This window comes from Hippocampus comes, unplaced genomic scaffold (genome assembly GCF_001891065.2).
Source record: "Hippocampus comes isolate QL1 unplaced genomic scaffold, H_comes_QL1_v1.1 scaffold5, whole genome shotgun sequence".
Taxonomy (NCBI): Eukaryota; Metazoa; Chordata; class Actinopteri; order Syngnathiformes; family Syngnathidae; genus Hippocampus; species Hippocampus comes.
In genome coordinates, this window is record NW_017805701.1 from 475754 (window position 1) to 498340 (window position 22587).

Here is a 22587-nt window from a genome sequence, read left to right on the forward strand (position 1 = left end):
TTAATATCATTTAGCGTGAAGATGCCTGATTTGAATGACTGTCCATTCCCATAATCACCAAGCAGCAAAGACAATCTTCATGTCACTTAACACATTTTTAAGTGTCAGATTCAACAATAATATAAATTGCGATACGATTACTATCATTTCATTTATTTTTGCACGATACAAAAACAGTCTCCAACACTGCAGTGACAAATCCTCGATACTAACCTTTGCCTCTGGTCTGTCACAATGATACATATAATTGACAGTAAAACCCCCAAATCATCTAAAAACGCCACTTAAAGATTGTGGGATAATGTAATGTTACACATTTAAATGAGATGAGATATATCACAGAAGGGGAGGAAAAAAATGATTTTGGCCAAATCCAGCAGCAAAGTCTTGTTGATCAAAGCAGCATTCTTCCCCCCCGAGGGGGCTCTTTAAAAGACAAAGACTGGTCCCAAAATAACTGATGGCAGGAATGACTGTGAAGAAGAGAGCAGTGTGACATTTGTTCATGTTACTACAAAAAAAAAAAAAAAATTATCATCTAAACTACTTACCGTGGTGCCAGTCTATCGTCCAAGTACGGTGGCCAGCAGGGCCATTCGGATGTACATGCCGTTCTCGGCCTGGCGGAAGTAGGCGGCCCTCGGGTCAGTGTCTACTTCGGCGCTGAAACGACCACAAAAAGTCCGGTTGCATTCTGCACTGACTTGCATTTCATTGAAATTACAGGATGACTCAAGTATGTATCCAGCGTTCAGCAACATGTCAACAATTGGCAACGCAGAGGATTAACGTACAGATGTTACGTTACAGAGCGTAGAATACTCCATTTCAAAATGATTAGAGAGCTAATGTGATTGACGCGAAACATGATCAGTTCGGAATCAATCAAAACCTGATTTCGTTGACTCGGGGCATCGGATGCATGACGACCATCTTCTTCTTGGCTGCGGTCATGATGTGAGGGCTGAGGATGAACTGTCCGAAACACTGGGGGCATATTATTGTGTCCGCATAATTATAAACAACACCGAATTAATTAAAAAATAATAACAAATTGATTGAACTAAACAAGTGAATGAAATTGAAAAGTGTTGTCGTACGGCCTTGTACTCCTCTTCGGATGCGAACCTCTCCTTCTGAATCCTGGTCATGTAGAGGACATCGGTCTCGGGCAGAGCTTCTTCGATGCTCTCAAACTCCTCCTGCGAGCGACATCATCGCCCCGTTGAGTGGTCCGTTCCCATGACGTTCGGCGGCAAATCTAAATGCAAACCGACCTGTTTGATGCCCTTCGAGGCCACGTAATCGATGATCTCGGCGGGCATGTGGAGGTTCTTGGGGGCCACGTAGCGCAGCGTGATGCGGTACTGGGTCAGCAGCTTGGCCAGCGAGTGGACAGTGCGGCCGTGTTTCAGATCGCCGACCATGGTGATCTGGGTTCCGTGTCAAACACAAACGTTAACCGCCCTCTTCCTCTTGTATGCCGGGTACTCCAGGAGGGCGGCGGCGATGCTCACCGTCATGCCGTTGACTGTGCCCAGCTCCTCCCGGATGGTGAAGACGTCCAGAAGAGCCTGCGTGGGGTGCTCGCCTACGCCGTCGCCTGCGTTGATCACCGGCTTGCGGCAATGGCGGGACACGCTCTGAATGACGTCGCAGCAAGAAGAGCACATTGAAATTTGAACCGGTTTAAAAGTTGAGTAAAAACAATGAAGAAAGAGAAGCTGAAATTTGAGCTAAACCGATTTTTTTTTCTCCAATTGACAATTATATCGAATTGCTATTGCCGTACCTCCACAGCGCCAGGCGTAGGGTGTCGCAGTACCAGAACGTCGGCGTAGCAGCTCATGGTCTGCACCGAGTCAGCCAGCGACTCGCCCTTCTGCGTGGACGAGGTGGTCTCACAAAAGTGGACCACCGAGCCGCCCAGACGCTGCATGGCCGCCGCGAAAGAGCTGCTGGTGCGGGTGCTCACCTCGTAGAATATGGACGCCATCACTTTGCCCTGCGGGAAGTCGGCACGACAAACCATCAACTAACAAGCGCGCCCAGAAAATTTCGGATCAAACTATAGTGGAACCTGGATGGATTTTTCTAATAAATTTTAACAACTTGTTTACGTTGGGTGTAATTCCACTGTAAACCACTAAATGGCAGTATACTTATTTAGCTTGAGGTGGTGCAAATCTGAAAGAACAAAGGAGGAAGTATTTCGTAGAGAAGGGGGTGATCACTGGACCTACCTTGAGTATATCCAGACTCCGTTCCTTCTGAACCATCAAACGTAACGTGTGTGCAATGTTGAACAGGTGAGACATCTGAAATGGACGACAAACATTGCAAAATGTTATTCTCAAGTTTCATGTATCTTCAAAGTGCCGACGTGTCAATTTTGCCTCCCGGGGCCTACCTGCTCTTTGCTGAACTGTCTGACGGACAGGACGTGTTGGCCCACCAGGGGCTGCAGCAGAGGGGACATGTGGGCGTGAGGCGGCTGGCCGGCGGGGGTCTGGCCCGGCCCGGGTTGGGGGGACAGCAGCCTGGACAGCGGAGGCGGGTGGCTGTAGCTTTCGGCCACGCCCGAGGGCGGCGGCATGACAATCTCTGCACATTTATGCAAATTATAACGACAGGCATCCTTTACGTTGAATATGTTAAAAAAATAAAAATATTTTTTTAAAGTGTTCCCCTGCTATTTCACTGTTCATCTCAGTTTTGTAAGAATAGAAACACTTTTGAGGATTGTTGCATGCTGTTTGTTTGTGTTGCTGATCCGTGTGTCAAAGTAGTTGTTCTTAAAGGTTTATAATTACCTTCACATCTATGCTACTTTCTGTTAGCCTGTCTATGGTGCTTTGCATTATATGTTAGCATTAAGCTAGCAAACTTGTTTTTGGCTGAAATTATAGTATTTAGTTTTATAATATGAAGTAAAAATGCACTTTTAAAAAAATTAGTTTTATATTAAATTTCAACTTCAAAAAATACATGGGAAGAAGACCCGGAAAGTAAATCACCCCATTTTAAAATTACAATTGCAGTATTATGAAAAAAAAAATGCAATTAGACTAAGTTTCAAAATCTTTGAAAGCCTACCTGGCGGCATTCCCGGGTCGGAAGAGCGATGGACACGCGCGGGCAGCAGGTAGCGACTCTCTCCGGCCGAACGTCGAGGGCTGGCGGCTCGAGTTCGCACCAGACCGTCGCGAGGAGGGGTCGGGCGAGGTCGCTCGGGGGTCTAATGTAGGCAAACGACACCTCACATCAGTCGTGCACACCACTCTACGCACAGTATGTACTGAATTTCTACTCCTTACCATTGGGCTTTCCGGGGAAAGGACCGCGGCCACTGGCCAGGTCTTCACGTCTTCACCGTAACCTGGGGGCACTAACACCTGACAAATACATATATGTATGATTATTAATTTTGTAGAGCCACAAACTACAGATTTTGGGGTTCGGGAACATTTGTGTGAGAGGCGCCGAGATAGAAAACAAAACATCGATCTTTACCTGTCCATCAATGTAGGCCACCTCCCCTCGCAGGACCACACGGCGAACTTTACCCTTCACCTTCATGCCTTGGAACGGCGTCCACTTGGACTTGGTGAACTGCATGGCCTGTGGAATCACCCACTCCTGCTCCAAGTCCACCTGGTCGGCAGAAGAACAACAAACAGGAAACCAAAACGTATGTTCATCACATTTTAAGACTATTTAGTGAGCCTTTTAACTGTTCATATATACCTCCACATAAGTGTTTTCCTGCACGGGCAGGTTAAAGATGCGGCGCGGGTTGTCGTGGAGACGGCGGATGATGTCGTCCAAAGTCAGACGCCCGTCGCTGACGGCGGTGAGCAGAAGCGGCAGCATGGTCTCCAGGCCGGGGTAGCCAGGAGGAGGATGCTCGCTGTTTTTCTCTTCGACAGAGTGAGGAGCTGAAAAAAAAAGAGAGAGAGAAAATCTTCATACTTCTGCCAATTCTGATTTTATCGATTTTTCTATCGTGAGGCAGTTCCTGACCGTGGTCTGTGGCGAAGCAGTCGATAATGTCCAGGTTCTCCCACAGCGCATCCATGTCCTCCCGGGAGCCCAGCATGGGTCGCACCTGCGCTCGCCCATCGCCGATCTCCGCCACGTTGTTGTCGCACAGGAACAGGTGATGCGGTGCCACCTCGCACGTCACCTGGATGCCCTTCTGCTTGGCGGCCCGGATGATCAGGATCTGAGTGTAAATGGGGGGAGGGGAAAAAAAAGCAGCACCAGAAGATCAATTTTATTTTCTCTCTTATATTTTCGTTTCTCACTCAGGAAGATTTTTTTGTTCATCGCTTGTGGCTTCTTACTAAAGTACTTCTGGTTCTTTGCCCATGAAAAGGAAAGCATATTCTTACCTCCTCCTTCTTAGCCACGTGGCAGATGTGCACCGGTCGCTGGTAGAGCTGAGCCACCATCAAGATGGCGGCCACTGTCTGCTTCTCAGCGTGTGCCACGATGGGAAGATGCTTGGGCCACTTCTCAAAGTGCTTCCAGGAGAACAAAGTTGCAAATGTTGCACATAAGTACGGCCAACAGACGATTTTGAAAGATCATCTAATTGTGATTTCTTTTCCACCACTTTTATATTGTGATGTAAAATGCTATTATTTTTTTTCACAAACACAAGCAAAATTGTCATCTGTACTACAATAAACAACTGCATGTTTTGGTTTTAGGTTAACAGGAAAATGAATGCAAGCAGGTCAATTGATGGCGGTGCGAAGCGAACCTCCATCCAGAGTGAGACGTTGTCCATCTTGAGGGTCGAGTAGGTGTCGTTCAGGTACATCTTCAGGCCAACAGCTTGACTGGCAATGGACGGCAGGACAGCCGCGTTGTCCGAGGCGGCGCCCAAATACAAGGCGTAGTCGCAGCGGCAGCCGGCTTTCGCGAGCTGTGGCGGCGCACAGCAGAAACGGGAGTAAGTCACGCAAATGCGAGTCACAAGTAAACCTCGAGTCTCTAACTTTCAAGTTTCAAGCAAGTCTCATTTTTACAAAATCTGCCGCACCTTCTGTATGAGGGCCAAAGAGGTGGCGTCAATGATGGAGGGGGAGGTGTTGGGCATGGCGCACACCATGGTCAAGCCACCTGCCAGGGCGGCTGCCGTGCCTGAGGAGAAGTCCTCCTTGTAGGTGGCGCCAGGATCCCGCAAATGGACGTGGACGTCGATAAGGCCTGGGTGACAAAACAAGGCAAGAAAACTCAAAACAGCAGAAAACCATTCACACAAAAAAACATAAGCATCTTGAAAAAGTCATCTTACTGTAAAATATTAGAAACTAGGAATTTTTTAGGATAAATTTCATAATTGGCACCTGCCTAAAAAAACAAAACAAAAAAACAAAAAAAATCCATATTGGTCAAACCCTAAAAATGAAACGAAAAAATATCATACCATATGATTTCCATTTTCCACACTTTTTCGTGGAAATGTCTAAACAAACTCAAATTCCATATTTGCATCGAAACTCACCGGGCAGGCGGACCAGCGTCTGTGATGTCATGCTGTCGATGTGAGTCTTCACCGGCGGACTTCGCCCAATCTGACGGAGAGCCTGCAAAGAACCATTTCCTAAAAACGTCCCTCAAAGTAACACCGTATGTCTCGCGCCGCGATCAAGTCCGTACCTGAACAAAGAGTTTGGTGCATTTGATGTCGATAATGAGAGGCACCGAGTAGTCAATGGCCATGCGCCTCGTGCGGTAACCCTTGGTGACGAAGGAGGAGAGGCGGCGCCCCCCGCTGTTCCTCATGGAGAGGTTCACCACCAGGTCAAAGTGATTCTCCTCCAGGTAGTTCATGATACTGCGCTGCTTCTCCTTGTTGGGACAATCGCTGTCGTCTTCCTCGAAGGGCCAATCCACGGCCGTCACCTAGCAAAACATCGACCACCTCCTGTCGGTGAGTCTCCACACCACAGAATTCGAATATCGAACGAGCAATCTTATTCGTAATAGCTCTGGTGGGTCAACTTACCTTGACGCCATGTTCCGTGTAGAAATCAGCGGTACCCAGACTGGCGTAAAGGTCGTAACCCAGCATCTCCAGAGCCTGGACCGTGGGCAGAAGCTCGCTCTTGTTCTATAAACACCAGCATCAAAACAGAACGTCTCAGCAATGACAACACGCTCAAAGAGTTGGATGGTGCTGCATTCAAGACTGATGGGAAGTCACAAATTGGAGCTTGAAGAGATTTTTTTGGGGGGACCTTGTAGCTGCCAATGGAGAGCAAAATGTTCTTCTTGGGAATCTTGAAGCCGGTGGAGAGCATGGCTTTGAGGTAAGCCTCGTAGCGGTTTTCGCCAAAGCACGCCACCTCTCCAGTGCTGGTCATCTCGACGCCGAGCACCACGTCGGCGCCCGCCAGCCGGGAGAAGGAAAACTGCGGAACCTGAGAGGAACACGCGCCATTGCATGATGCGGAGAAAGAAGTAAAGCAAGGGGGTTGGGAATAAGAGCTTACCTTGACCCCCACGATGCCCTTTCCTCTCATCAGTCCCACTGGATCCACCTCCTCGCCCATGATGACCTGCGTGGCCAGGGCCACGAGGTCCACACCCAGCGTCTTGGACACAAAGGGGAAGGAGCGCGAGACGCGAACGTTGCACTCAATCACCTTCAGCTGGTCGTCCTGGCACCACAAAGACATCCAACCACGGTTAACTCATTCACTCCCAAAGACATTTTTAAACGTCTTTTCAGACTTGGTCCAGAATTGGCTGGTACTGCATGAGTTAATGATGTCAGTGAAATAATACGACAACGAAAGCATGCAAAAATGAGTGAGGCCATTCATTCCTTCAAAAGAATTAAGACACCACATTTGCATGCGGGCCTCCGGAAATCTCGTCACCTTCGCAATGAGCTGCAGATTGAAGGGTCCCGTGACCTGCAGTTCTTGCCCGATGGCGTGGACGATCATCTTGATCCTCTCAATGGTCTTCTGGTTGAGGTCCTGAGGGGGCGTCACCAGCGTGGCGTCGCCGGAGTGCACGCCGGCGTTCTCCACGTGCTCGGACACGGCAAAGGCGATGACCACGCCGTCGCACGCCACCGCGTCCACGTCGATTTCCTATTGGATCAGATAGCTTTACGAACCACCACGACGTGATGCCGTTTACGCTACTGGTCCTTGGGCCATTCAATACCCACAGAGGCTGAACAGCAAAAGTATATTCCACGAATGACAATGGTTACATTCATTATAAAGTGAATTTGTCAAAATACGGCTTTGATAATGGTGCAAAAACGGTTGAGGACGGCTGGCTGACTGAGAACCTCGCTTTCGGCCTCACCTTGGCCTCCTGTATGAACTTGGAGATGACGACGGGATGCTCCTTGGACACAGCCACGGCGTTGCTCAGGTATTTCTCCAGGTCGTTGTCGCTGTACGCCACGTTCATGGCAGCACCGCTCAGCACATAGGATGGTCGTACCAAGCACGGGTAGCCCACGGTCTCGCAAAAACTTATAGCGGACTGGAGAGACACGGAAGACATTTCCGTATTGTTGAAGGCTTTAATAGATTCCAGGGGAGAAAGCGAAAGGTGGCGATGTTACCTCGGTATCAGAAAGCTCTTTCCACTGCGGCTGGCTGATGCCGATGGTGTCCAGCATTCTGGAGAACTTGAACCTGTTCTCCGCCGAGTCGATGAACTCGGGCGAGGTTCCCAGGATGCGGCACTGCTGGCGGTGCAGCGACATGGCAATGTTGTTGGGTAGCTGGCCTCCCATGGACAGGATCACGCCTTCCGGGTTTTCCATCTCGTAGATATCCATCACTACCTGAGAGCAACACGGCATAACAAATCTCAGGTGTTTACCGCTCAAGCAAGACCTTATTTCTTGAGTGGCAGTCGACCCATCATGCATGGAATCGAACAACCGGGTCCACGGAGTTCAAAACAAAAAGGCACCTCAAAGGAGATTTCGTCAAAGTAGAGGCGGTCACACATGTCGTAGTCCGTGCTGACCGTCTCGGGGTTGTAGTTCACCATTATGGTCTTGTAGCCCATCTGGGGGGGAAGAAAGTCGATAAACGCATCAATCAAACAGCTGTGGTGGATCATACGAGTGGTGGCGTTTGAGGAGACGCACCTTCCGGAGCTCCGTGATGCAGCCCACAGCGCACCAGTCAAATTCGACGCTGCTGCCGATGCGGTAGACGCCCGATCCGATCACCATGACGTGCAGGTCGCTGAAGCTCAGGTCGTTCTGGGTGGCGTTGTAGGTGAGGTACAGGTAGTTGGTGAAGGCCGGCCACTCCGCCGCCACTGTGTCAATCTGCTTGACCACGGGAAGGATGGACCAATCGTGGCGCAGCTTCCTCACCGCCAGCTCGGTGCTGCGGTCAGGAGGGGCGGAGACGACAGATTTTGAACTGATTTACCGTATTGGCCCGAATATAAGACGGCCCTGATTATAAGACGACCCCTTCTTTTTCAAGAGTCAAGTTTGAAAAAAGACTTTTTGAACACCAAATTAATTTTTATACATAAAATAATTACAGTACATCTGAAACAAATGATTCTAACAATATATTTGAGAGAAAAAGCATGTTATTTTGCCTCATTCAAATCTTAATATCTGAACATTTAAATATGTAAACTAAAGTGCGGTCACATTCGTAAAGGAATGGCTTCTGGTTTTTGAAATGTAAATTACATCATAACTTCTCCTCAGCTGCCGGTTAACCTGGCCGATCTTCGACCTACTTTTCTCCAGATTGTCGCTATGTTTCTCCATTTTCTGTTATCTCTTCTATTATTTTCTTCTCTTTTCTTTTTCCCCACTATTTTTATTTTTATTCTTCGTGACAGGGGTTCACTTTGGCCTGAGGGGTCAAGTTCAGCATTCGCTTCAATGATATCTGGCGCCATCTAGCGTCATGAATGGGTATAATGTCTAGACCCCGAATATAAGACGACCCCGACTTTTTCAGTCTTAGTTCAATACAAAAAAACAACGTCTTATATTCGGGCCAATACGGTATTTCGTGTCAAAAAAAAAAAAAGACTGTTTGAACCATGACCACCAGTAATGTAGCTTTCACACTGTCCTCACCTCTGGACAGCCAGCGCGATCTGCTTGTCCGAGAAGCCGAGCTGCTTGGCCCTGCGCATCACCTCAGGCGGCATGAGGCTCTCGTCCTGCACATCAGACTCCGGGGGAGTCAAAACCAAGCCACACTTAGGTTCGGTCTTTTGTTAAACATGGCTCTCACCTGGTTGTACATCTCCAGCAGTCGCTCGTGGTCAGTAATGGTCTTCATCTTGTGCAAGAACCAGCGGTCGATCTTGGTCAGTTTGTACAGTTGGTCCACCGTGTAGCCGGCGCGGAAGGCGGCGGCCAGAACGAAGATTCGCTTGTCGGTGGGCGTCTGGAGTTCCTGTGAGCATTGGTTGGAAGGAAAGTACAAATATTTGTGAGTGCTGCAGTCTGACTTTCACTCGGATATCTGGATTTTTGTTAACATAAGTCGGAAGCCATACGAGAAGGCATTCACAATACCTCCGTCGTCCCTGCGACGTCGAGTCGCTCACCTGCTCAGACACCGGCTTGATGGTGTGGTCAAACCCGACGCAGTTCTCATCCACCATCCTCAGAGCCTTCTGGAAGGCCTCCTCGAAGCTGCGGCCGATAGCCATCACCTCACCTGGATAATAAACGCGTTCAGACAGTACTGTCGTAATACATCCCAATTCCGAACGCCGTCTCCTACCGACGCTCTTCATGGAGCTTCCGATCTTGGTGGAGACCCGCAGGAACTTGCTCAGATCCCAGCGAGGCACCTTCACCACACAATAGTCCAGACTGGGCTCAAAGTTGGCCGTGGTTGAGTTGGTGACAGAGTTCCTGGAGGGGGAGGGGACCACACATACAATTTAATGTGAAAGGGGTCTCTCTGTGCGAAACAGGCCTTCCTTGCGACACACGAATGTCATCTTTCCCATCGTACTTGAGTTGCGGAAGCGGGATGCCCAGGCCGAGTTTTGCTGCTACGTATGCCAGAGGGTAACCTGTCGCCTTGCTGGCCAGGGCGGAGCTGCGCGACAGCCGGGCGTTCACCTCGATGATGTAGTACTGAAGGAGGTCCAAAATGATGCAGGTGGAACGTCAAAAATCGTTGAAGTAAGTTAGTTATTTTTCGTAAATCATTTATTTTTCTTGGTATCCAAAAAGACTCTCGTACGAACACACGGCAGCCGACGCGACGTCCGCGTCAAGTGTTTTACCTGGTCCGATTCGGGATTCAGCGCATACTGAATGTTGCACTCTCCCACGATGCCAAGATGGCGGATGACTTTGATGGCGGTGTTCCTAAGCATATTGTACTCATGGTTGTTGAGCGTTTGACTGGGTGCCACCACGATAGACTCCCCGGTGTGGATGCCCAGGGGGTCAATGTTCTCCATATTACACACCTGAACAGGACAAAATGAATTTTGGAATAAAAATGTGAAAAGAGTTTGGGATGCAAATCAGTTCGATGCCAACACAATCTTTGATTTGAGCCAACGCCAACAGGCATCAAGCTTCGACTCACAGTGATGCAGTTGTCGTAGGCATCGCGCACCACCTCATACTCGATCTCCTTCCAGCCCTTCAGCGACTTGTCCACCAGCACCTGGGAGGTGTGCGCGAAGGCTGACGTGACCAGGGCGGTCAGCTCCTCGCGGCTGTTGGCGAAACCCGAGCCCAGGCCGCCCAGGGCGAAGGCCGAGCGCACCAGCACGGGGTAGCCCAGGCGCTCTGCGGCGGCCACCGCCTGAGAAGAGAAGAATACAAAGAGTCAGGAGTCAACCCTTACCATTCCCCATACGCGATGCTGCTTACCTGCTCGACAGAGAGGGCCGCCTCGCTGGGCGCCACGTGCTCGTTGATCTCCTCCATTTTCTCCACAAAAATCTTCCTGTCCTCTGTCATCTCGATGGAGGCCACCGGCGTGCCCAGGACCTTCACGTTGTACTTTTCCAGCACACCCAGCTTGGTCAGCTCCACGCCACAGTTGAGAGCCGTCTGCCCACCGAACGTCAGCAGGACGCCGTCTGGCCGCTCGTTTTTAATCACCTTGGAGTGAATAGGGCTGTCAGTGTGCTGCAAATGGATCAACCTGGGACAAATTTCTACCCTCCTCTCCCTTTTATTATTTTGGTGTAATTCGAAAAATAAAGGCTTCACGTCGACAGTGACATACCTGAGTGACATATTCCGGTGTAATGGGTAGGAAGTAAACTTTGTCTGCAAGCCCCTTGGAGGTCTGGACTGTGGCAATATTGGGGTTGATCAACACTGTCTGGATGTTTTCCTCCTTCAGTGCCTTAATAGCCTGAAAAGAAAAAAAAAAGAGACATGTTAGCAGAAAAAAAAAAAAACTCCACTGCATATTAGAAGTTAGAAGATTTGTAAGAATAAACCCCCGATGACAAAAAAGTGGTATGTTAGGAATCACCACCTTTGAAAATCAAAACACACAAGAGTCCTGGTTCCAGCTCAGTGCGGTCATACCGACCTGAGAGCCCGAGTAGTCAAACTCGCCAGCCTGGCCGATGGAAAGTCCTCCGGAGCCCAGGATGAGGACTTTCCTCGGTCGGTATATCTCTTCGAGCTTGGAGGAACGCGAGTAGGTGAGATGGTCCATCAGACGTTGTTTCACTGTGGAAAAGAAAACGGGGAATCATGTCACAAGGATGCTCGCTCTGGCTGGGCACTAAATCTTTTATGTCCAAATGAGTTTTTAAAAAATTTTTCGCTTCTGTCGGTTAGAACCCTCCATAGAAATAATCAATCACTAATAAATTACAAATGTTGCTCAATCTAACATTCCCCAAAGGGCTCTTTATTTATTTATTTTTAAATAGTTAACTTAACCCGCGCTGAGGCAGCTATGGAAAAATATTTGCAGCTTGCAAGCACATGCCTCAGCAGCAAAAATAATAATAGGTTACCGGATTTGTCGGTATTGCCCTCCTTGTAGTCTCTGACAGTGTCGAGGAACACATCAAACAAGCCCACCAGATCCGTCGGGCCGGCCGTGTGCTCGGGATGGAACTGCACACTAGAGCGGAAACAAATATTTTGAGCTATCGTTCAGGAAAGAAGAGAGGAAAGAAGCTTTTTCGTTGGCGTACCTGAACAACGGCTGCGTGTTGTGCACGATGCCCTCGTTGGTGTGGTCGTTGGCGTTTGTGAAAAGGACGTCCCAGTCGCTCGGCAGCGTGTCGGGGTCCACGGCGAAGCCGTGGTTCTGACTGGTGATGAAGCAGCGGTCGGTGCCTTTGTGGAGGCAAGGCTGGTTGTGGCCACGGTTGCCGTACCTGCCACATTAATAGATGAGTACATTCATAAAAACTAATAGAAGATGAAAAAAAAAACAAAAAACTTTTAACCAATTGTAGGAAAATGCAACTCATACTCCTGATAACTTGTGATAATTCAAAGGCCACATCTGGCCCGCAAGCTATACATTGCCGAGCCCTGGTTTATTGACATAATACCACAAGGACATCCTGCGAGTTGTCATTCCGCGAACATTTGTTGGCATTGGTAACCTTGGACGCCCCCCGATAAAACAGCCGTCGCTTTCAGAAGCGGCTCATCTCGCTTTGTTTGCTCTGCCTTAATCAAAACACGGACGCACAGCTGCTGAGAGCGACGACATGACGCATTTCACACCAGGACTGAGCGAAGCAGGTCGCTGAGGACATGCACGGGGTCGCACGTCATTCTAGCTCAACAACCAAAAATGTAACAACACCTTTGGATTGGGGGGGGAATAAATAAATAGTGCCGTTATGCATTGTGTACACAAATAAAGAAAGGTGTCAAAAATGTAACAGCACCTTTGAAGGGGGGAAAAAAATAAATAAATTGTGCCGTTATGCATTGTGTACACAAATAAAGAAAGGTGGTAAAGTTGACAGCTGATTAGAATCGAACGGCCCAACGTAAGATGCAGTAAGTGCCCAGCTAAAGAAACAACCCTTCGCTATCAAGTGGTTACTGACTTCATTTTGTAGGTCCTTGCTCCAATGACCAAAGAGAGCAGCTGGTGTCCCAGGCAGATGCCGAAAACCGGCTTGGGGTCATCCACGTTCACCACCTTCCGCACGTTGTCGATGGTGGCCTGGCAGAGAAGCGGATCACCGGGACCATTGCTGATGAACAAACCGTCAAATTCTGGAGCCGACAAAAAACAAGAAAATGCATGAGCAATCAACAAGGGCTGAATTCAAGAGCCAGGAACGCGAATGTCATGTAGACCTGTTCTGTCCAAAGGGTGGTCCCAGGGTACAACAGTGATGCGGGCCCCTCGCTCGGCCAGGCAGCGGATTTGGTTGTATTTAACGCCACAGTCCACCACGGTGACCCGGAGACTACCGCCGGGGTTGAATAACTGCGGCTCCTGGACCAAAAAGAAAGGATTGAACCATTTTTTACATAATTTATGGCCTGAAATATGGATTAGTGCTAGGGACCAACCAAGGTGGATTTTTTTAAGGGTGATGCCAATCCCAATATTTGGCAGGAAAAAAAATCCAATAAGCAATATATTGGTGCATCATAAAAACAAACAACCCCACCCCTCAAAAAATAGATAAATTAGAAAAAATGTAAATAACTTCTTTTTTTGGTCACTTAACGCTCGCATGACCTTTACCTCCAGTATTTACTATTTCATGAGAAAATAAGAGATATCACCTTATTATTTTGAAAACACCGAATATCAGCCTATATGTAGAACAGGCCAGCAGATTAATTGCCTCAATACAATTTGGGACACAAGGAAAGCCATGTGACCCACAATGCAGTGCGTCAAGATGGAAGACTATTGGCTCCAACAAGAACTTTTTTTTAAATGATTTATGTGGTCAGGAAATGCCTTACCTTCATGGACACCTCCTGGACCAAGTTCCTTTTGTCAGGATTGTCAAAGGGAACGCTGTCCTCTGGTGTCCCCTCCAAAACGAGTTTCCCCAACATGGTCCCTTTCTCGCGGATTTTTTGGGTCAGGCAGCGGGTGTCGATGCCTTGGACAGGACACAACAAGCTCAAAGCAAATCTTATCATTAAAGATATAATTATTCATGTATTCGCCAACTCCCTTTGTCAAGAGTGACTGACTGACTTCTGTGACTTTCCTACCTTGGAGTCCTGGAACTCCTTGCTCCTGGAGCCACTGGTCCAGGGATTTGACTGAGCTCCAGTGACTCGGACACTCCGCCAGCTCCCCGATGATGAGAGCAGCGGCGTGGATCTTTGACGACTCGAACCACTGTGGGAAAAAAAAACAAAAACACAGCAACAACGTGACTTTTATGCCTTACAAATATCTTCTGCACACAAATGTGGCGTCATCTTTCAGGACCTTGCTGAGGCCGAAAGCGCCCTCATTGTCCGCTGGTACGCCGTAGTTGCCCACCAACGGGTAGGTGAGAGTAAGCAGCTGGCAGCGGTACGACGGGTCGGTCAGGGCCTCAGGGTAGCCCACCATACCAGTCTGGAACACTATGAGTGAGAAATTAAAAAGAATTGGTGAGGATAGTTGCACTTCTCGACTCTATCCCTTTTCTATCACACTTGTCCTGGATTTGAATTAAATTAAGGCCAATTTCACAATGCTTCCAATATCCCATGTAGTCCAAAGTTGCTACAGGACATAAATGACACAACTAGTCTCAAGAGTCCTGACTAAAACAGTTTTTACTCAGTTTCTCAGGAGAACCACAATATTAGATTAAGTTCACAGTGAATGTGTAGACCACTGCTATTTAGAAGCATAACAACAAAACATGCTGGTAAATCAATTCTTGTCTCCCAGTAACAAAAGTGTCGCATAATTGGCATCATGTTTTGAGATTGTGTCGCAATGTGTCGCAATGTAGTCAGTCACTTCAAGCATGACGCGGATGTTGACGCTCGCTCTGGTACATGTGGTGAATTAAAAAGAAAAATTAAAAAAAATAAATAAATAGAAAATAGGCAAAGCAGAACACTTATTAGACGAGTTCCAGCAAGTCAAAAGACAGGTTTGTCAAGGTGACTTCGTGGAATATAGGTCAACAACGTGTACTGGCAGAGATAGTGGGGGACACGTTAGGACATTTTACTCAATACAAAAATGGGATGTTCATCGTGAACCTTTTTCCAAGTTTTTCTTTTGCAGACCCCCTTGGCCACCCCATGTACCAACGAAGGATAAAAGTCTAGGTCCGCCACTGGCAGCGTGGCGAACAAAATATCGAGGAAAATATTAATTTTGTTGAAAAACAAACGAGGCCAGGTCTCACGTACCAACTTCGCCAGAGACGGACACTTGAGCACCAAAAACGCTGCCCGTAAACCGCGTCCCGTCCTCCAGGATCAGGGTGGCCGTGGTGGTCTTCTCGGACATCTTGGTTCCACTCCTCGGTCGCGTCTAGTTGCTGGTGGCCACGAACACGAACCGGCGGTTTTCCACGTGAAACTTACAAACGGAACAAAGATGCTCAAAGTAAGAGGGGAAACGACCACCCGGGGTCGTCTTCGGTGAATATTAGAGGGAAAATGGTGGATAAAGCCGGTCAAAGGGATCCGAGAGGCGGGGATCGATGAGCGGGTCGTTTGGTTCGATCTTTCCCGGTTTGTGAGGGGAACCGCAGGATGCCAAGGATATCCCACGTGTGCGGCCGACATAGAGGAGGAACTCGGCCCGCGGTTCGAACCGTTCGAACAGTCAAGTTGGATATAGTATTTCCGGTATGGATTTTCAACATAAAAAGCAGTCCCCTGTTTTACTCACCGAACATGTGGTTGAAGTGAGCAACAATTAATTTTACCTTATTCGCTCCATCCTCTTCTATCATCAGTCATTGTTTTTGTGGATTCTAAACTTTCATGCCACAAATAATGACTCACGTGTTTTTTTTAAACCCGAGGGAAGTATCACGTACTTCTGGTACAACTGGCACTTGACAAAGTGCTTTTCTCGCATATGTCGTCACCACAAATCGTCATGGAGGGCGGGGCTACTACTCAGCAATAACCGTATGGTAACAATTTCCTTGCATCTGGAATTTGTTTTTTTTTTTTGTTTGTTTGTTTTTTGTTTTTTAACATCTTCCCATTTCACGAAAGGGACAATAAGAATAAAATCACGATTATAATCGTCATTTAACAAACAATTGTAAGCAAATACTGAATGAGTGTATTATCATAATGACATGATGATGTTTCTTGGAAGCCCCCAAAGTTGATGAAGAATTCCATCACCAAGCCACCGAATTACCATATTCAATTAAAGTTGAGTTAATACGATTCCGGTTCAGGCCTTCCTGTGTGGAGTTTGCATGTTCTCCCTGTGCCTGCATGGGTTTTCTGTGGGTACTCCGCTTTCCTCCCACATTACAAAAACATGCATGGGAGGTTAATGGAACACTCCAAATTGTCCCTAGGTATAAGTGTGAGCGCGGATGGTTGTTTGTCGATGTGTGCTCTGCAATTGGCTGGCAACCAGTTCAGGGTGTACCCCGCCTTCTGTCCAAAGACGGGTAGGGGAGGCTCCAGCACGCCCGCGACTCTTAGAGGATAAGCAGCTTAGAAAATGGATGGATGGATTAATGTTCTTCAAATCGGTGGCGACCATTTGCATGACCCAAGCAGCATTGTTAAATCCCCCCACAGCCGCACGCTTCTTCGGCACCCCACCCTGACGTGTGGCCCACGCCTGGACTTTTGGACTTGCACTGGAATGTGCTTTAGGCAGAAACCTAATCCACAACAAACACAGCAGCTAAAAATAGAAAAAGTCACTCAGTCGGTCAGATAGATACTTCAGAGGTCTTTGGTCTCTGCACAGCGTGGTGAGGCAGTGGAAATAACCGATAGTCAACTGAGTGAATTTGTATGATCCTCGAAAAGCTTCTGGAAACTTTGTCTTGTGCTTTTTGTCTTTTGGACTGCATCACCGTTTGATGAACTTTGCCCTTCAGGCAGCGGGAAGTGCGGCGGGTCGCGGCTCAACGGGCGACGGAGGTTCGAACATGGAGAACCTCCAAAAGCAGCTGGTGTGTCCCGTCTGCCTGGAGATGTTCTCCAAGCCTGTCGTCATCCTGCCCTGCCAGCACAACCTATGCAGGAAGTGCGCCAACGATGTCTTCCAGGCCTGTGACGACCTCGCTTTGCTTCTCCTAACTAATAACGCATCAATTATATATTATATCATTTATAAGCATTATATAAGCAACAAAAATGCCTCCAGGGAATTCCTTTCATTTTATTTTTGGGGAGGGATGGGCAAATGGCGGCATGTGACCCTCAATAACACTATCAATGTCCCCTTTATTATTTATGTATGTATTTATTTGTTCATTTATTGCAACAAACCCCCAAAAATCCTAAAAATAAATAAATAAATAAATAAAAACAAAAAACTTGTTGACTGCAGTTTTAAGTTGTAATATCACCAATCGCCACTAGATGGCAGATATGAACACTGCCCTTTGCGACAACGTGATTAACCCAAATAATTTAGGAATAATATGCAGAAAAAAAACATCTTACTTCAATAACATGAACCTTTTGAGTGACTGTTTTTTTTTGTGAAAACCAGGTCATGACCAATCACGGCTTCGTTTGCCAAGGTCACATGACAAGACCCAGAAAACATGTGCTTGCCGCTTACATCAGGCTACTGGTCACCACCATTTTGAAGAACATTAATTAGACACTTTATGAACCTTACTGGAATCTGCAAAATATGAAATCGATACCACTCCTCCTCACTCACGTCATTTTAATTGTATAGCACAATGGTAATAATTAAGGTACGCTACCTCTGACATTGCAGTCGTCCAACCCGTCATGGCAGTCCCGCAGCTCGACCAGCGTGGGAAGCCGCTTCCGCTGCCCGTCGTGTCGCCAAGAGGTGGTCCTGGACCGCCACGGAGTCTACAGTCTGCAGAGGAATCTGCTGGTGGAGAACATCATCGACGCGTACCGGAGACAACAGGACTCCAGGTCGGCTCCTTAAGTAAAAGCTGGAAAAAAAAAAAACAACAAAAAAAACAATCACATTCTCAAATGTCACAGTGGAGTGGATAAAGAAGTCAATAAAATAAACGTAGTAACTGCAAGAGTAAAACTAGAACTCCTTACAGACAAAAATATTCCTCATCGAACCGACAATTCAAATTGATCTTCTGTCAAATAGAGTCTGTATGACAGACAAATAATATCATGATCTGCTGTGTCACCAACTCAATCATGTGGAGGTTAGATAGTTGTAATAACCGATAGTGCCGCTAGAGGGAAGCATTGCAACGTCTTTTGTTTCCAATTTATTTCTCGTCACTGTTGACATTTTCTGAAGAATATTTAATAATCTACTCAGGAATCCTTTAGATGATTTGAACTAGACAAAAAGCCTTCCTTTGGCCTCAAATTCTTTCATCCGAAGTAAATACTAGAGCAAAATGTGATTATCGGTAAACGAATAACGTGTAAGATACATTTTTTTTTTCAAAATGAAAATGAAACGAATACCCGTAATACCACATGTCAGGAACAAACTCCATCGTGTAATTGGTGAAGAAACAACATTCCATTCGCAAAGGATGCGCCCTGTAAATATTGTGACATCATTGAAACATTCTATGATCAATACTGTATGATAATTAGTCAGACTGGCCTGTTCAGTTGTAGTTTTGACGGCAAAGAGTTGACGCAAAAGTGTAAAAAAAAAAAGCCTCTCTCGTGTGTGCCTGTCTGTGTGTGTGTGTGTGTGTGTGTGTGTTGTAGTCACAGAGTGATGATGATGAGGATGTGTGTGTCACGTTCACGCTGACTGTCTTTGCAGATGGGCCCCGCCATCCCATAATAGACGAGATTGTTCTCATTGGCCATGCATAACACATAACATTGATTCAAATGTCCTTTCCCTTCATCTTTCTCACAATATAAGCCATAAGCCAATTCAACAGATGAGAGTTCTCACATTGACACTCCATGAACGATGTGTGTTCTTACCTATTTTTGACAACGGCGCACTGAACGGAATCTTGAACTCACCTTGGACTTCCTGTCCGGACAGGATGTCCAGCGTGAAGCCGGAGTCGCTGATGTGCGAGGAGCACGAGGACGAGAAGATCAACATCTACTGTTTGTCCTGTCAGATGCCGACGTGCTCCATGTGCAAAGTGTTCGGATGCCACAAAGAGTGTGACGTGGCGCCGCTCAGCAGCGTCTATGTCAGACTCAAGGTAGCAAACATATACAACGGAACATAATAAGAGGGAGGGGTGGGGGGGAATAATATCGGACATGATGGGATACAATATAGGGGACCCTGTGGAACAAAATGGGACATAATTGGAAACATAAAGAGACACGATGAAATGAAACAAAGCATGATGGGACATAAAGTATCTCAATATAAAAGAGGCACCTGAGAGATCCGCAGTGGTCCGAGGATAAAACCCTGAAGGACGCCACTCCCCCGTCCAAACACACAATGAGTAACTGAAATCAAAGTTTGGAGAAAAAAAAAAAACATAACAAATGTGACCAAACATGAAGATATAAAAGGGGAGTTGTGAAGGTCAGTGGCGATGAAGTCACACACAAAGACACAAAACTTTGCATGTACAGATGGCCGCGTTGACATTTGGCCGCCGTCGCGCGTTCTGATTCACTCAATCTGAATTGGAGATGAAGACGCCGCGCAACTTGATGACGAGCCGAAAACAGCCGTATAGAATTATTATTGTCCTCTAGGGGCGCCAAATGAAATGTGCGAACTTTTTGTGTGTGTGTGTGTGTGTGTGTGTGTGTGTGTGTGTGTGTGTGAATGTTTGCAGACGGAATTGAGTGACAGCATCGCCGGACTTGTTGCCAGCAATGACAACATCCAGGCTGCCATCACGCACATGGAGGGAGTGTGCAACGCTGTCCAAGTAATACACACACACACACACACACACACACACACACACGCACACACACACACACACACACACACACACACACACACACACTAAATTGTGCATTTCCTTCTGGCCTACTAGTACAGACATACAGCTATACAAGGAGACAATTATAATTCCTCAGGAAGCTGCAATCATATTAGTCAGTCTTCACAGAGGATAAAGAATACATGCCTGCGAGTATTCTTAAATTTTTTTTTTCAACCACTCCCGCCAACCCTTGTGGTCAAATATCCGTTGTTAAAAGGGTTTTAACACAACATACTCTGTAGTTTCTATTCGTTAGCTAGTCTGTAGTGTTTCGTATTCGCTGTTAGCACGACACAAGCGGACTTGTATCTCATATTTATGCGCCAAGCATGTAAGTCAGGTGACTCGTATCTCAAGCAGGCAGTGTATAAATTTGGTCTCAGGAGAACGCTCACCACCGCCGCGAGGAAATCACCAGCCAGTTTGAGGCTCTAACGGCAATCTTGGATGAGCGCAAGCAGCAGCTGGTGGGCCTGATCACCAGGGAGCAAGACGATGAGCTGCAGCGTATACGGCAACTCATCGGTGAGCATGGGCAGAGGTTGGAGGACTGGAGAGAGCTGGTGGAGACGGCCGTGCACGCGGCGGACCACACGCACGCAGCGGTCTTTGTCCAGGCCAGTCTTCTAAATACCTAGTCGTCTGTCCATCTGTCCATGCCATCATCCATCTAGCTGAGTCACAAAGCAGTAAGACTCGTGTTACGTTCCATTGCTTTTCTTCATGGTGTTCCAATACTTTTGGCCACGTGTTGTCCTGAAAGTTTTCTACTTTTGTCCAGGTTGTGTCCGAATGCTTTTGTCTCCACTAAAACTTGTTCTCAAAGTGTCTCAATACTTTTGTCCTCACAAAACCTTAATTGCATTCTAATGATCTCCCCCCGTCCTCCCCTCACACTTTTGTCCTCATACTTAATTGTTCCGTCACGGGTCTCCCGATATTTTTGTCCTAATTGCATCCGAAGGTTTACACCTGAGTGGCGTCTCAATATTTTTGTCCTCATGACACTTTTTATTTTTATCTTTTTTCACAGAATGTCAACGTCATACTGGACAAGTAAGTTGTGTGTTTTGTTGTATCGTGTAGTTGCGACGGGCGTCGTGTTGTGTAGTGCGAGTGTGTATGCATCTGTGTGTGTGTGTGTGCTACAATGATGTCATTATTATAATAATTTAGGATGACATCACTGTTACTTTGTTTTGACTTTTGTTTTTCAAATTCAGTTAGTTCTTAGTTTTTCTAACTTTGATTATTTTCAAAAATGCTTCATTTTAGTTTGGGTTTTATGAGTTTTAGCATTAGTTTTAGTTTTTAAATACGTGGCGAATTTGTCATGTGCAAGATTGAAGAAAAAAAAAGGTCAGTGGAGTTGTTCAGTAGAGGTCTGTGCACAACTTCGCGTGTGTGTGTGTGTGTGCGTGCGTGTGTGTGCTGTCAGGATGTCGGCGTGCGCTCGTGATGCCAACGTCCTGCGGCCGCAGTTGTCTTTCGACAACATGAGCCATTTTGTCATCGACGTGGACGACATCGCAGAGATGTTGAACGACATCCACTTCCAACACGGTTTGTACACACTCCGCATCATATTGCCACAACGGTGCCTTTGGGATATGAGTTACCTCACCTACATACTGTGTGTGTGTGTGTGTGTGTGTGTGTGTGTGTGTGTGTTTGTGTGTGTGTGTGTGTGTGTGTGTGTGCGTGTGTGTGTGTGTGTGTGTGTTGTCTTACAGGTGAAGACAACCTCGAAGACGACTCCGAAGTGGACTGACAGTCTCCACCCGCATGTTGTGAGCCGAGCAGACAAGCAGGTGAGGTGTGCACTCGCTTTCAAATGGCCGACGTCCATCCTCCTGTTTTATTCTTCAAAATAAAAAACAATATACGTCAACACTCAACATCCATTTCCTATTTTTTCCCTTCAACAGGTCAAAACCCACGTTGGCTCCCTAAGGTCCCTGATCTCCATGAGCTTCCTTCACTCCAGGAAGTCCCTGATGAGGTCCCTGCATTCACAACAAGGGTCCCCGATCTGACTGAAGGGGTTCGTGGATTTATCATGAGGTTTTTGCAGTAATTTGACTTGTCATCACTCTTTGTTGTGTGTATTTTTCTTTTGCATATGGAAGTATTGTTAATAAAAAAAAGTCATATCTTCTTGTTTCAAACCAGGTTCGAGACTCTCACTTTTAAATCTTCCATGTTTATTTTAAACAGCCACACGCCTTTGCTTTCCGCTAGCTTCAGGCTAATACGGGCCAAGCGACGGATACTTGAACACAAACAGCGCGGCAACACATGCGGATAGACATCAAGAAACTCAAACTCAAATACGATTGTAGCTTATTGAGTCTCTTGGAGTAGTCACGAAAGTCTTCGTTTGTGTCATGATGTAGTCACACACCAGAAGGTGGGGTAATGAATTCATAATGATACACAAACATCTTAATCCTTAACCTTCTTTTGAATGTTGTTTTTATTAAAGAAAATATTATCCACATATTTCTCTTAATAAAAACACAATTTTTGCAATTGGGTGTGTGTGTAATGGAT

The 22587-nt window shown here is 46.9% G+C and overlaps 2 protein-coding genes across 7 annotated transcripts; one reads left to right on the top strand and one right to left on the bottom strand.

The window, feature by feature from the left end:
* Window positions 1-122: 122 nt before the first annotated feature.
* On the bottom strand, window positions 123-17969 carry cad (carbamoyl-phosphate synthetase 2, aspartate transcarbamylase, and dihydroorotase). 3 transcript variants are annotated; one of them, XM_019882712.1, is made up of 46 exons: window positions 17857-17969; window positions 15338-15509; window positions 14412-14551; window positions 14189-14318; window positions 13931-14073; window positions 13307-13448; window positions 13051-13222; window positions 12175-12360; window positions 11992-12101; window positions 11556-11698; window positions 11241-11372; window positions 10880-11113; window positions 10590-10811; window positions 10279-10467; window positions 10002-10126; window positions 9765-9898; window positions 9586-9698; window positions 9267-9431; window positions 9107-9204; window positions 8141-8387; window positions 7960-8058; window positions 7604-7828; window positions 7339-7521; window positions 6897-7115; window positions 6507-6674; window positions 6252-6434; window positions 6020-6124; window positions 5671-5916; window positions 5516-5597; window positions 5051-5217; window positions 4769-4933; window positions 4395-4526; window positions 4024-4225; window positions 3748-3938; window positions 3514-3654; window positions 3318-3395; window positions 3097-3238; window positions 2411-2604; window positions 2244-2318; window positions 1793-2005; window positions 1518-1643; window positions 1278-1433; window positions 1101-1202; window positions 893-987; window positions 552-663; window positions 123-473 (listed from the first exon to the last, which is right to left on the bottom strand). In XM_019882712.1, the coding sequence occupies exons 2-45, from the start codon at window positions 15435-15437 to the stop codon at window positions 564-566; spliced, it is 6714 nt and encodes a 2237-aa protein (XP_019738271.1). In that variant the 5' UTR covers window positions 15438-15509; window positions 17857-17969; the 3' UTR covers window positions 123-473; window positions 552-563. The 3 variants fall into 3 exon arrangements, with proteins under 3 accessions (XP_019738271.1, XP_019738273.1, XP_019738270.1); XM_019882714.1 differs by lacking the exon at window positions 17857-17969 and having other exon boundaries at window positions 9107-9192; window positions 15338-15780; XM_019882711.1 differs by lacking the exon at window positions 17857-17969 and having other exon boundaries at window positions 15338-15780.
* On the top strand, window positions 16603-22351 carry trim54 (tripartite motif containing 54). Of its 4 annotated transcripts, XM_019882718.1 has the most exons (10): window positions 16606-16884; window positions 17014-17184; window positions 17871-18040; window positions 19113-19281; window positions 19879-19974; window positions 20418-20651; window positions 21068-21090; window positions 21473-21597; window positions 21768-21846; window positions 21956-22351. In XM_019882718.1, the coding sequence occupies exons 2-9, from the start codon at window positions 17065-17067 to the stop codon at window positions 21803-21805; spliced, it is 975 nt and encodes a 324-aa protein (XP_019738277.1). In that variant the 5' UTR covers window positions 16606-16884; window positions 17014-17064; the 3' UTR covers window positions 21806-21846; window positions 21956-22351. The 4 variants fall into 4 exon arrangements, 3 of the variants coding, with proteins under 3 accessions (XP_019738277.1, XP_019738275.1, XP_019738276.1); XM_019882716.1 differs by having other exon boundaries at window positions 16606-17184; XM_019882717.1 differs by having other exon boundaries at window positions 16606-17184; window positions 21768-21845; window positions 21963-22351.
* The last annotated feature ends 236 nt before the right edge of the window (window positions 22352-22587 follow it).

Bases quoted from the DNA above. Each gene is read 5' to 3' on its own strand.
- cad (XM_019882712.1), bottom strand. From the start codon at position 15,437: ATGTCCGAGAAGACCACCACGGCCACCCTGATCCTGGAGGACGGGACG. The intron at 13,449-13,930 runs GTAAGGCATTTC...TTTTTGGTCCAG, and splicing joins TCCAGGAGGTGTCCATGAAG to GAGCCGCAGTTATTCAACCC. The intron at 2,319-2,410 runs GTAGGCCCCGGG...CGTCCATTTCAG, and splicing joins GACAGTTCAGCAAAGAGCAG to ATGTCTCACCTGTTCAACAT.
- trim54 (XM_019882716.1), top strand. From the start codon at position 16,996: ATGAACTTTGCCCTTCAGGCAGCGGGAAGTGCGGCGGGTCGCGGCTCA. The intron at 19,975-20,417 runs GTAATACACACA...ATTTGGTCTCAG, and splicing joins GAGTGTGCAACGCTGTCCAA to GAGAACGCTCACCACCGCCG. The intron at 21,091-21,472 runs GTAAGTTGTGTG...GTGTGCTGTCAG, and splicing joins GTCAACGTCATACTGGACAA to GATGTCGGCGTGCGCTCGTG.